The 14402-nt window shown below is 45.1% G+C and overlaps 1 protein-coding gene across 1 annotated transcript in view; it reads left to right on the forward strand.

Moving 5' to 3' along the window:
- The window catches only part of TMEM8A (transmembrane protein 8A), a 71990-nt gene extending 58956 nt beyond the window's left edge, over positions 1-13034 (forward strand). The window contains exons 12-13 of the mRNA XM_029576759.1: positions 368-484; positions 8901-13034. Coding sequence (XP_029432619.1) covers positions 368-484; positions 8901-9194 — 411 coding nt within the window. The 3' untranslated portion in view covers positions 9195-13034. The remainder of the gene's footprint in view (positions 1-367; positions 485-8900) is intronic.
- The last annotated feature ends 1368 nt before the right edge of the window (positions 13035-14402 follow it).

Here is a 14402-nt window from a genome sequence, read left to right on the forward strand (position 1 = left end):
GCAGTGAACAGGTATCTGTGAACATCAAAGATCAACAGTTTTAACAGTAAATATCAAATTTAAAATATGTTCACATTGTACAGAGCAGCGCTCACCAGATTGTAACACTGCATGTACCTCCCGGCTACCACTGCTATTGTTATACTTTTGGAAAATGACTGTACAAATTTAAGGTAGAAAATAAGATCAGTTCATTACATGGAGGGAAATGGGACCCGAGAAGAAGAGAGAGGAGAATACATGGGACATTGTGGACTGCCCCCTTGGTGTGTTTGCCCTGAGCATGTTCTGCTTCCCCTGGTGCTTATTTTTTCATGTCCCATCTCGCCAGGCCTCATTTTGTTGTGCTTTGCTCTTGGCTTCCCAGGTGCTCTTCATCCTTGGGACCCTGCTCATTGCCATGTCCATGCAGCTGGATCGCAGGGGGGTGTGGAACATGATGGGTCCCTGTCTCTTCGCCATCATCGTGCTGATATTAGCCTGGGTGAGTGGTGGGTCCATGTCTTATTAATGTGCCTGCAGCCCTACCCAGAGTAGGGGGTGTGGGTGAAATGCCCATGTGGTAGTGGGAATGTGCTGCTCTGTGATTTCATTTAGATAATTGTCAGGGGAAGAAGAGGGGTGGGCCCTGCTTTGTGACAAAGTTCAGGTAATTCCTGCATGTGGGTTTCCCTGTTCCATGATACTGTGCAGGTAATACCTGTGCGTTGTTGTAACATAGTAGATGATGGCAGAGAAAAGACCATTTGGCCCATCCAGGCTGCCCAGCTATTCCTGTCCGAACTGCAAAGATATATTTCAGCTACCAGCCCTAAAAGCTTGACTGCTTGTAGGGTATTGCAATTTATCCAAGTCCAATTTTTGTTTTCTTCCCTGGTAGATGAGCAAATAAAATCCCATACTTATTTCAACTCCTAGCAACCCCCATGCCATGTCCCACCACCAAGCCCAGCAACAATCTAAACCACTCCCAAACTAGTGAGGTTGTTGCCTGAATATCCAGCCTCCTAGGACCCTATGTCCTTTCTGGACCAGTACCTGGACACTACCAGCCTGCCAGCAGTGACCCAGTTGGTGTCTGGAGAGTTTAAATCTACTGGTGTGTGTGGAACCAGATTTCCCTAACTAGTTGCTGTACAAAACTCTTTAAAAATAAATAATAAGTAAAAAAAAAAAAATATATCAGACAATAACTCTGGTAATATTTCCCTTTATTACTTACATGTAAGGAGATCAGCAAAATTATATGCTAATCTGAAAAATCTGTAAATACAAATCAGTATATCATTTCAGTTCATTAATTAATATACAGTTAATTTGTACTTTGTACTCTTGGGTGGTCTTACTTACAAGATGATATCCGCTTATAACCAATAACAACACTATTATCTATCAGTAACTCCGCAGATGTAGTAACATCATGAATAATAATTTAGAAGCTGTGAGAAGTTTCTGCTTCTCTAGAAATGTTACTGTTAGCTGAAATCAGTTCTAGTCTAAACCATTTTAGGACATTTGCTTTAGCTGAATTAGAGCAAAGGTTATTACAAATCTGCCTACATGGTTTTTGGTTTTTTTCCTTTCTGTGACTCAAAATTATTCAAACTTGTTAAATCATAAGAGGATTGTGAGAAATTGCAAGAACTTGCTAAACTGGGAGACTGGGCATGCAAATGAAATTTAATGCGGACAAACACAAAGTGATGCACTTAGGGAAGAGAAACCCAAATTATAGCCGCACAATGCAAGGCTCCACATTAAGAGTCACCACTCAGGAAAAGGCATCATCATTAATATGTTTAAATCTTCACCTCAGTGTGCAGCAGCAGCCAAGAAAGCAAATAGAATGCTAGGAATTATTAGGAAAGGAATGGAGAATAAAACAGAGAATATCATACTGCCTCTGTATCGCTTCATGGTGCGACCGCATCTTAAATATTATGTTCTGTTCTGGTCACCACATCTCAAAAAAGATATAGCACAATTAGAAAAGGTACAGAGAAGGGTGACCAAAATTATAAAGGGGATGGAACAATTCCTCTAAGAAGGAAAGGCTAAAGAGGTTAGAACTCTTCAGCTTGGAGAAGAGACAGATGATACATGATAGAGGCTTATAAAATACTAAAGGCCAGATTTTAAAATCCCGGTGCATGTAATGTTACCTATTTTTTGTTTACTCCTGTAATATGTTGTTTAAAATGTAAACCGGAGTGAAGGCAGACTGCTATACCCCGGTATATAAACTTTTCTAAATAAATAAATAAATGTAAATCCCGGGCCTTACGCGCACTGGGCCAATTTTCAAACGGGCCCGGCCACACGCATAAGCCCCGGGACGTGAGTAAGTGCCGGGGTCTCAAAAGGGGGCGATCGGGGGGGGGGGGGGGGGCGGAGTGGGGCGGCCTGGGACAGCGCCATTCCTCACTGTCCCGGGGCCTCGCGCACCGGCCGGCTGCCTGCGCACGCATGTTACTTCAGGTCGGGCCCTGAAGTAACTTGCAAAACAAAAGGTAAAAAAAAATTTAAAAAATGGGTTTTAGATGGTAGGGAGGAGAGGGGAAGGGGAAGGGAGGTTAGGGTAGGGGGTAGGAAAGTTCCCTCACAGTCCGCTCCTAAATTGGAGCGGACTGTGAGGGAACTGGGGAAGGCCCCGATGCGCCGCCGCATGAAAGTGGCCAAAGTCGACCCCCACCGCCCCCCCTGCATGCGCTGCCCCCGATTTTATAACATGCGTGCATGTTGTAAAATCGTGCGGCTTTTAAAAAAATCTACCCCTCTGTGGAGTAGAACAAGTAAATGTTAATCAGTTATTTACTTTTTCTAATGGTATAAAGACCTGGGGACACACGACGAAGTTCCTAGGCAATGCATTTAAAACTAATATGAGAAAATATTTTTTTTTACTCAATGCATAATTAAACTTTGGAATTCATTGCCAGAGGATGTGGTGAAAGCTGTTAGTGTAGCTGCGTTTAAGAAAGGTTTGGATAAGTTCCTGGAGGAAAAGTCCATAAACCATTATTAAGGTAGTTGCAGAAATCCACTGCTTATTCTTGGGATAAGCAGCTTGGAATCTGTCTACCCCTTGGGATCCTGCCAGGTACTTGTGACCTGGATTGGCTAGTGTTGGAAACAGGATACTGGACTTGATGGACCTTTGGTCTGGCAAGTCTTATGTTCTTATATTCTTATGTCTATTACTCCTAACTCTACATAGTGTATGTAATGGGGCTTTGTGAGAAAGCAAAACCAGTGCTAAAGGTCAGCATAGGTATTAATCCAGCTACCCTATGGTCTGCAGTATCACTAGATCATGCTTCCTTTTTATGCTTTGTTTTGTCCTGATCTCTTCCTGTGCCACTACTCTTGAAGGAGTAAAGGTCAGATTGTTTGCAATATTCCAACCTCCCCAATCCTGTTCCTACCACCATCTTAGAATATGTCAGCAGATAAGGACCACTACACCCATCCAGTCTTCCCAGTTTCATTCCTGCTGCAATACCTTGTGCCCTGTCTGATTTCTGGCTTTCCCCTCGTTTTTTTTCTACTAGAGATCCTTTGTGCTTATCTCAGGCCTTGCTTTTTAAGTTCTGTTACTGTTTTTGTCTCCACCACCTCCAATAAGAGTCTACGCCACCACCCTTTCAGTGAAAAAATGTTCTTTAATGTCTCTCCCTGGAACCTCATACCATGGCCTCCTATTCTAATGCTTTCTTTCTTCTGAAAAATGTTTGCTTCTTGTAACTAATTTATACCTTTGAGATATTTAAATGTCTCTCATATATTCCCCCTGTCTGTCCTTTCCTCTAGAGGAAGGATAGACAACTCCAGTGCCACAGGGTGGTCAGATTTTCAAGATAACCATAAAAATATTCATGAGATATTTTTGAATGCAGTGGAGGTAGTACTGCAAATGTAGCTCAGGGATAATCAGGGTGGATATCTTGAAAACCCAACTGGCTTGCGGCATTCGAGAACTGGAGATGTCTAACGCTGCTCTAGGGGATATATATTTAGGCTCCCATTTCATATGGCTTTTGTTGCAGACTCCTCACCCACTATTTTGGTAGCCTTTAATATGCTCTCTTCTGTGATCAATTTCCTTGTTTACCTTGTATATTTTGAGGATCTGAAAAATGTTCTATATGAACATTCATGAAGACTCTGGGTACAAATGGTTCCAATCAAATAATTTCCAGCTTATATGGATATTTGCTTTATTTATTGTTTTAGGTATTTTCTAGTTATGTGAGTTGAATACTATTCGAATTGTGCTGCTTGCCATTTTATTTGTTATGTTGTATTGTTAGATTGATTTATGTATGGTTTGTTAGTATATTTATATTCTATTTTTAGCTGCTTTATATTTTATGGGAAGTGTGGTTTTTTTTCTATGATCATACACTGTTTTTATATATTTTATCTGTTCTATGATATGTTGTGGCGCACTTTGGGCCAGATTTTAAAAGCCCTGCTCGCGTAAATCCGGCTGGATATACGCGCGCAGGAGGGTTACGCACACAAAGCCTATTTTGCATAGGCTCGGCGACGCACACAAGCCCCAGGACGTGCATGTGTCCCGGGGCTTGAAAACAGGGGAGGGGGCGTGGCCAGAGGCCTTGGAAGGCCTGCTAGGCCAGGGTATCGGCGTGCGCAACCTACGTCTGCCCAGAGGCAGGCGCAACTTAAATAATAAAGATTGGGGGGTGGGTTAGGTAGGGGAAGGGAGGGGAAGATGGGGGGGGGGGGGCGGAAGGAAAGTTCCCTCTGAGGCCACTCCAATTTCGGAGCGGCCTTGGAGGGAACAGGGAAAGCCATCGGAGCTCCCCTAGGGCTTGGCGCGCGCAAGGTGCACAAGTGTGCACCCCCTTGCGCGCGCCGACCCCGGATTTTATAACATGCGCGCGGCTGCGCACACATGTTATAAAATCGGGCATGGATTTGTGCGCGCCAGGTTGCGCGCACAAATCTACGCCCACACGTAGGTCTTAAAATCCGGCCCTTTGAACCTCTTGGAAAATGCAGCATTTAAATCAAAATAATAATATACTCCTGGCAGGCCCTGTTCTCATCTTTCCAGCTCTACATAGTAATCATGTCTTATATCTGGTTCTGGGATTTCCAGCTGAACTTATTTTTCCTGCTTTTATACTCCTGGCAAGCTTGGAGCTGAGATCTTCAGTAACATTAAGTTATGGGAGAAAATAGTTTCAGAGATTGCTGCACAAAACTTTACATTCTCTAGTGGAAAGTGCTAATAACCGTATTGAGCCTGGAGAAAGGAGGTTTGTTAGAACTAAGCATGAGAGGCAGGACAAATACTGCATAAAGTCGTCTTTGGGAGACAAGTTTGCTTTATCATGGCTACGGCTTGTTTTAAAGAGGAGTCGCCTGCAAATGACCTGCCAGCATCGCGCAGCTTCTCTTTCCATCTCTTCAACTCATCCTGCTCCCAGACACCTTCAGGAAGTCTTGCAGTCAGTGGGTGGGGGACATGAGGAGAGGGAAGGAGGATGACTTGCAGCAGTTTAATAGAAGCCTTTATTTGAAATTTGGTGATGAGAAATATATCTCAGGTCTGCAGAGGTGGTCAAGTAAGAGCCTCATCACATGCGTAATGCAAGCACAGGGCACTATAGCTTTTGGAATGCATCCTGGTATGAGAGAGTGCCAGAGAAATGCCATCCCTTCGTCCCAGTATATGCTGGTCTTGCAGAGATTGAGTCAGAATTAAGCAGTGGGTCATCCTCCCTACTTTAGATCAGTATGGTATCCCTTAGCCTTGTGCTAAAGGACGTGTGACACCTTATGTGATGTATTATCATATAAGTGTTTAAACTAACGTCTGCTTTTAAAACTAGAAAGCAGTTGTCTTGCCACACAGTGTTTCAAGTTATAGTTTAATTTGTCTGTTTAAGCAGTGATGCATGGCTTTCCAAAATATCTATCACATACAACACCCACACATACACCAAGTGTATTCCAGTAACCTTACTTGTGTATCAACAAAATCAAAAAACGTGGTTCAACTGGTATATATTTACACATAAATTAATGAAGCCATCAAAGTTTTGTAGGCCCCTTACTGATAGTGATACCCAGCAGACTCTAAAATAGTATAGGGTCACATTACTTTATTAATATACTTTTTTGTACACTGAATGTCCAAATATGCTGACGAACTCCAGGCTCCAACATCTACTAATATACCATGTTCCGAAAGTGCAATCGCAATTGATTATCCTAAACAGATTACAGCAGAAATACTCATCTCTTTTTTTCGTCCCAATCCCAATATTTCCAAAATATCTGCCAGAGTCTGGCAAAATATGGAATAATTTTGGTTTTTGTTATGCAACCATAATAATCTTGTCATACAGCTTTCTGAAAAGATATAAATTAAGCTGCTTCTGCGCAAGAGTACAGTCTGGAGTTAATGACTTTAAAGGGTTTTGTCATCATTGTGTCACAAAGTTAGAGGCTGTCTTGACACTTTGACACTTTGACTTTGGTGATGGACTTGGTGGAAATTCTTTCCCTTCTGAATTGGCTTTGTATTGAGGCCAGGTAGAGTTCCCTATGAGAATTGAACAATCTGGCCACGAACTAAGCCAGTGTACCTGCAAAGGGCAGTGTATCACATGTACCAGTACTTGTGCCTTACTTCCAAACCAGTGTGACCCCCTAGCCACCATTGATGCCATCGCTGTTCAGAGGTGGGCATGAGTTCCTGGGAGATGACTCGTCCTTCCTGAATTCATCCCTTTAAGGCTTGAGCACCAGCTGTTCTTGGGCTAGACAGCAGGAATTTTTTGTCCCAAATATAAGATGGCATTGAGTTAGAGAAACCTCCAGGTGCAGGCAGCTTTTAATGCCTGGATGCTGGCTCGGTTATTCTGAGACCCAGCACTGCCTCTGATTTGTTCAGCACAAAAGAAAATCTGTTCAGATAACATGGGAGGGGGTGGGAAGACCTTAATAAAGCGAATGAGCAGCAGTGCAACTTCATTCATACTCTATCCTCACTGTCACGCCTATCCACTTTCTCCCAGGGTGTCTATTAACGTAGGACCTTTTTTAAGAAGTCATGTTTTGTGATATCTTCACAAAGCAATAAGGAAGGGCACTAATCAGTCCCAGAAAGGGTTGTTGGAAGTAAGCCTCACAGAGGCACCTTGTCAAAGCTGGGGTCACCTTTGGTTAGATGCTGTTTAGTTTGTACAGTGTCTTGCAAAAGTCTTCACACCCATGTATATCTTTCATATTCTGCTGTCTAAAACAGGGCAAATCAAAATGCATTAAAGTAGGAGTTAGTTTTACTGAGCTACACAACATACTCTACACTTTCATGATGAAAAAACAATTATAGAAATATTCCAAACATCAGAATAAAAACAAAACAAAAAAACATAGCAGGTATCAGCCAGGTCCATTTTGAAGATGTTCAATTTGTTAACTCTTTGACTGCACTGTGCCTATCATCCTCATGCTTTATCTCCACATGAAACAAACCCAGATAACGCGGAGGTTGTAAAAACCTCAGTCCATGTAGAATCAGAGGGATAAGTGAATCAGCCTGGCTTGGTTGCAGCACTATCCCAATTTAACTTGGGGCTTTCCCTTCCAAGTTCCCAAACTCAAATTGTTCTAACAATAAATTCAGCCAAACAAGACTTTAGAAATTTACTGAAAGGAATTTTACTTCACATCAACTTCTTAGACATAAGAGTTGTCCTAAAGATACCTACAGATCTAAATAGACAATACAATTATCCATATCCAGGTAGCCAGCCAAGTGTTTATGTACTCTACCAATAAGTAAAAGTGAGGGATGGCATCTCTGGCAGCCTGAACAGTGTGACATTGGGTGTTTTCACAACAGGCTTTGCTTGAAAATAATGAAAATGTCCTTGTAGACAGGCTGACTTGCTGTTTGTTGGATCCTTCATAAAGATATGATCAGGACAAGGCAAAACCAAATGCAGTGGAAGGGACTGAACAAGTAGATAACAGTTTTCCGATCCAACAGAAGGCTGTGTTTGCCTCCCCTCCAATATACCAATGGCAAAGATCTTTGTCCAGTTTAGGAAAAATGAAGATTCGGTGAGCTTCATCTCTCCCTCCTATTTGAACCTAAAGTCATGGCACTCTTCTCCAGTCCAACTTGGTCCATCACAACCTGGCTCATGAGAGGATAGAGCAAAGCATGTCCTTATCACCCATAAAGAGTCCATTAGGAAGTCTTACGTTCTCAGATGGAAGTTCATGTTCATTCATATTCCATCTCTCAGGCACTTCAAAGCAAATTACATTCAGGTACAGTAAGTATTCCCCTGTCCCCAGAGGCAATGGAGGGTGAAGGAGCAGCAGGGGGATTTGAACCCTGGTTTCCTGGGTTCACAGTCTGCTGCGGTATCCACAGGGCTACTCCTAGTAGACTTATCCATTTGGTGTGCGAGCAAGATCTTGGATCTGTAGAGTCGTATGCAAAGGCATTAAGCCCATTGAGCCACTGGGTTCATGTAGACTGCAAGGTCACTTTTTTGGTGGCATCGCTTCAGTGAGTAGAATCTGAGCTCCAGAGCTTGGTAATTGATCCACTTTAGATCATATTTTATAAGGATAAAATGATTCGCCGTGCACAGCACCTAATACTGAAAATTCTGATATTGGAATCTGACCTTAAAATAATCATGTGTCTGTTCAGCATTTTTCCTCACTTGCATGCTCATAAAAAGGATGCAATACTCCACAGCTTGAATTGCAGAATAAATTCACTCGTCGTTTGATACAGTCAAAGCCCTTAGGCGGCTTAATCATTAATACCCTGCTCTTGCCTTTCCATGCCCAAGGCTGGTATAGGTGCATTGTTAACTCTGCTTTCTCTCTTCCGACATTAGGTTTATCGTGGTGTGAAACGCCGGCACTGCTACCCTCCATCCTGGAAGCGCTGGGTCTTCTTCCTTTTACCAGGGGCTCTCCTGGCACTGATTGCTGTGACTGTGTACGCCTGCCTGGAGACCAACCAGAATTACTTCTACACCCACAGCCTGTGGCACATCTTGGTGGCCGGCAGCGTGGCCTTCCTCCTCCCACCACGGGAGAAGCATAAGAAGCCCTGGCTGTTCCTGCAGAAGCTGAAGTGGAAGAACATGTGCAAGGACGATCACGAGGAGTTGTATGTGACCACGTGACCTAGGACACAGGGGGAGGTGGGGGACCCATGGTTGGAAGAGACAGGAAGTGACCTAGGAAGTGGCAGCGGGGGCTCTACCCCTCAGCAGAGCGTGATCCCTTCCAGCCGTGCACATTCACTAATGCCAGGCAGTCAGCCGAGACACCCATTGAAAGAGGCAAGAGTTGCATGCCAGGATAAATCAGGCTATTGCTACTGAATTAGTTTAAAACAGTGCTGTTTAGTTCCCTATTGATTGGTTTTCTTCCTCCTTCTGATGATCATATTCCAGATCCAACCTTTTTTTAATCTATTTTCTCTCTAATATTTTAGTTGGGGGGGGGGAGGAACGGTCGGACTTAATGTTCATTTTGCATTACGGCCTCTCCAGCCTTCCCTGGTTGTAATGGTTACCTCTGTTTAGGAGGACACAATTGAGCTGATTGTCGTGTAATTGATTTCTGATGATGCACAACAATTTCATGTAGATCTTTAAAGACCGGGTTGTGCCCGAGGAGCTCTGTAAGTTATTGGAAAGCGAGAGGAAAGGAGGAGGAGTGATGTCCGTGTCTGCTCTGGCTGGAGATGGCATAGTACTGCCGATGATTATTTTAATGATGGTTTCTGTCTGCTTGTTTTTGGACAGATCTTTTTAGAGAATGGAAAAAAAAAAGTTTACATCTAACTTGGACCCACCAAAAAGGATGTCCTTTAGCATATTTGGCCAACAACCTTAACATGTTCAGTTGGGGTACTGTGACCGCATTTCCTTTTTAAACAGAGAGAATGACTTTTGACATTAGAGAGGCGTGGGTGTTATCTGCTGTTCTCACACAGCCTGCAGAGCGGTGAAGTCTGTACATGCTGTGGACTTTACCAAGGATTTTTAAAGCAATTTTATGCACATAATGGCTTTGAAAGTTACCCACCCCCCACTGTCCCCAGGAGTAGTAAAGCTGTGAAATGCACTTTTAGCACAAGCTGTCATGAACATGTTTGGAAGGAAGTTGAATGTATTCCTGGAGGAAGTAGACCAGCGTGTGATGGCTGTGGTCTTAGCGTTTAGATGGCATGAAGGCAGTATTTGCCCTAGGAGACAGAACCTGCTGTTAAAGGTGGAGTTTTTTTGGTTTACCCATCAATATCTGGAGCGGCAACTGAAGGTTGAATGTGATGGACTTTGGGTCTTCCTTCAGTTCAACCTGTGTTCTGCATGTTTCTCTTCCTGGCCAGACTGAGAATGAGATGACAGACTCGTTAAGAATGAGTGAAGAGAGAAAGAGAAATGACCATGTAGAGGAAGATGTTAGGCAATCAGGAGGAGGACTTGATTGTCCTCTGGGCTTTTAACCTAACCAACTATAAGATTGCTAACTATGCTCAATAGCTCTGAATATATTGTAACACAGATGACTTAAACTTTCAAATTACTCTAATCAAACCCTTCCCTCCTCAACCTTCACTAATAAGGATGAGTCCTACCCTCCTGTGCTGCCCATGCTCTTCCAGCATAATTCCCCTTCTCCTATCCCCTGGGCTTGTACCATCTTTCGTTTTCACCTTTCATATAAGCTGTTTGTGTCTGTGTAAAGTACTTTGATGACAGTGTTCCTGTAAAACTATATCTTAATGCACCTTATGACACTGAGATGGAATTTGTAAGCTACCTCTAGGACAGAAGCAAAATGGCAGTTTCTGGTGTCAGATATTTGACCTGGGCTTTCTCTCATTCTATGCTTGGGGCAAAACTCTTAATAAATTAAGGGAAAGGATATAGTGCACGGGGATGGGATGAAAGTTATCTTGACTCGCTGAATGTTGCACAGTAAGTGACGTTTCGTGCAGTTTGTCTCATACCACTTACAAAATTATGTGACTGTAGTCTGGTATCGACTCTTCCCCTAATATACAAGGATGCTGCATTTTTCAACAATGGGTGCCCCGAGACGCAGACATGATGGAGAGAGATCCTAGTGACCAGACCCACACTGTTCATGGCTTTTAGGTAATTTATATTAAAAAAAAAATCTCCTTTTTACCACTCCCTGACCAAGCCTATCTAGTTGCAATGATGGAAAGCAGGAGAATCAGAAATCTGATTTTTCTAACTCTGCAGTGGTATCACTGCTGAGAAGAGATTTTCACCTTCTGTCGCCAGAGGGGGAGAGATGGGGAGCCAAAGAAATGAAAGGCAGGAACTAAGAGCAGAGCAGAAGGGACAGAAATGGGAAGCCAAGGGAATGGGATGGAGAGGGTAAAACATGGAGCCAAGGGCAATGAGAGAGCAGGAATCCACACCAGGACCTGCACTAGGATTTCATGGGTTATTCAGACGAGTGGGGCAGACTAGCCGTATGGTCTCTTTCTGTCGCCATGGTTCTGTGCATGCAGTACAAGAGAAGGCTTTATATCACCAGGGGTTAAGAGCAAGGATGAGAGAAGGATTGGACCTGTACCCTGGCCCAGAGACTCATCCTGGGGGGGGGGGGGGGTGTCTGGTGCCTCTGCTTATAACCATATGGCGAAATCCTCAAGCAAGGCGCTGCATTTCCGCATTTTATTTTTTCCTAAAACTTCCTCAGAAGAAAACCTGCACAAACAGGATCTGCAACTTTTCCATTATAAATAAATAATGGCCAAGCCCAAGTGCGGTTTTTGTCTACTTGTGCGCCAGTGATGTGGCAGAAATGGAGGTAGTTGCACGCTTCAGGGGGGGGGGGGGTGTTCTACCCACAGCCTTGAAAGTACACGGGTACCTTCTTCTTTGAAGCTTGCTGTGGGTACAAAATACCTGTGAATGCTTACACCTGGTTTTCACTTTTTTTCTGGAAAATGCGATTTGCACATGTTCTCTTCCTCCACTGAATGATACATGCCCCCAGGGCGACGACCTCAAAATGTGGGTACGAGCCCGCATGTTGGCCGCGTTGAAGGAGGGGAAGGTTTCAGACGAGCATTTAACCTGCACAGATCACTATTGACCTGCATAAATGACTTTGAAAATTGCCCTCCCCTAGGCGCACTGACGAGGGATGCCGATCTGGCCAGAGCTGGTTAAGGCAGAAAATGTCAGCAAATAGGAGCGATCCAGCCCAGGGGCTGCACCGAACCACGTATAAGGCCAGAAGTACTAAAGCGCCTTCTCCATTTTAAGGGTCATCTTGTAACAGCCTGCCTAAATTAAATGCAGATACCCTCATGAGTTCCCCCAAAGTGAACTCGGGTGCATGGGTGCGCCTTGAAAGCTATCCCTCCAAGTGTCATACTTATTTGTATATTAATTGCATGGTGCTGCAGCGCACATTTGTAAACCGCCTCAGGTATTCGTCTGGCGTGGGGGAAGCGGTATAAAAGTGTAAGTAAATACACGTTCTCGCACACGGTATTCTACGTGCGGAAAATTTCTAGGAGCGTTGTACGTGTATGCGCCTGCAAATGCATGAGGGTGCGTGCAAGTGCAAACCCCGTCCCTGCCCCTGGGAACGGCTCCGGGCAGTCCGAGCAGGCCTCCGTATGTATCCCCCCCTTTATCAGGCAGGAAATTCTGTAAGAGGGCCAGTGCTGCGGGCAAAGCGCCTTTTAAAAGCGCCCTCCCTGCATCCGTGGAGGGGGGTGGGGAAGAGCTTGGCACTTCCGGCCTGCAACTTGTTCTGGCCCCCTCTTCAGGGGCCGCTGTGGTCCCAGATTGGGTCCTAAATTCAAACTGAAAATGGAAGGCCCTTAGCTGTGTGCAGACCTTATTTATTTATTTATTTTCCTGAGCAGTTTTCCATAACAAGCGGGCCGATACAGTAAGGAGCGGTAGGAAGAGCTGCGTTAGTGCCGGGCGTACCCGCGTTTGCCGCACGCACAGTCCGGCTCACCTACCGCTCGATACTGTATTTAAATAGCTTGCAAATGCAAGCCGCGTCCAAGAAGCGTCTGTGAAGCGTTAGGCCCGCGCAACCCATTTTACTGTATAGGCGCTTAATACAGCGCCTGTACAGTATCCTGGGTGCGCTGGTACCTGTCATTTCAAATGACATTTGAAATGACAGACACCAGGAAGTGGATCCCAACTTTAACCCATGAAAACCTAAAATCCCCTCCTCCCGAAGCGGCTCGACATGTGCCAACTTACCTTTTGTTGCTTTTCAGCCCTTTCAACCTTCTCTGCTTTCTTACTTTTTGTTGCTTTCAGCACCTTCCCTTCTCTGCCATCCTCCGGAGGGGGCAGCCGGCGGCGAAAGCGGTCCCCCCGCGCAGGTCCCGGTTCTCCTGGCTCGGCCCTCATCTGCTTAAGGAAGATTGTGAAGTCACGTAAGAGCCCACTGTTCTGTGCCCTCTCCAGTCACGGCGTGAGCGGAGCGTACTTTCATTGGCCTGAGCGCCCGTCAATTTGGGCGCTCCAGCCAATGAAGGCACATAGACGGGCGCGCGTGACGCACGCCGTGATGTCACGCATGCCCGTCCATGTGCGCCCAAATTGACGGGTGCTCCAGCCAATGAAAGCACGCCCATCTATGTGCTTTCATTGGCCGGAGCCCCCGTCAATTTGGGCACTCAGGCCAATGAAAGTACGCTTCGCTTCACTCCGCTTGCGCCGTGACTGGAGAGGGCACAGAACAGTGGGCTCTTACCTGACTTCACAATCTTCTTTAAGCAGATGAGGGCCGAGCCAGGAGAACCGGGACCTGCGCGGGGGGGACGGGACACCGCTGCAAGCCACTTTCACCGCCGGCTGCCCCCTCCGGAGGACGGCAGAGAAGGGAAGGGGTTGAAAGCAACAAAAAGTAAGAAAGCAACAAAAAGTAAATGTCGAGTCGCTTCGGGAGGAGGGGATTTTAGGTTTCCTTTTGGGGGAAAGTTTGCCATCTACCATTACCCCTGCCTCTAACGCAGGGGTAAGGGTAGGCGGTAAGTTAGCAGGTTAAACGCGCGGCAAAACGGCAGGGTAAAATAGCGATAGTCTGAGCGCGCGTTACTGTATGGGAGGGAATAGTCATTCGATCGTTTACATTTAATATACATGCAGCGTGCGGAAGGGGTTACCCGGTGATTTAAAGAGGCGGTAAGAATCGGTTATCACAGGAAGGGCTAACGCGGCCGGAAAGTGAGTACAAAGCAGGTTAGGAGCGGGGTAACTGCAGCCGCACCTTACTGTATTGACCTGAAGATTTGTGAATCTGTGAGGGATGAGAGATTTGTTTTTGCCTTGCCTGCTGTGGGAATTGGGAGGAAATGGATG

Source organism: Rhinatrema bivittatum, chromosome 14, assembly GCF_901001135.1.
Source record: "Rhinatrema bivittatum chromosome 14, aRhiBiv1.1, whole genome shotgun sequence".
In the NCBI taxonomy this organism is placed as follows: Eukaryota; Metazoa; Chordata; class Amphibia; order Gymnophiona; family Rhinatrematidae; genus Rhinatrema; species Rhinatrema bivittatum.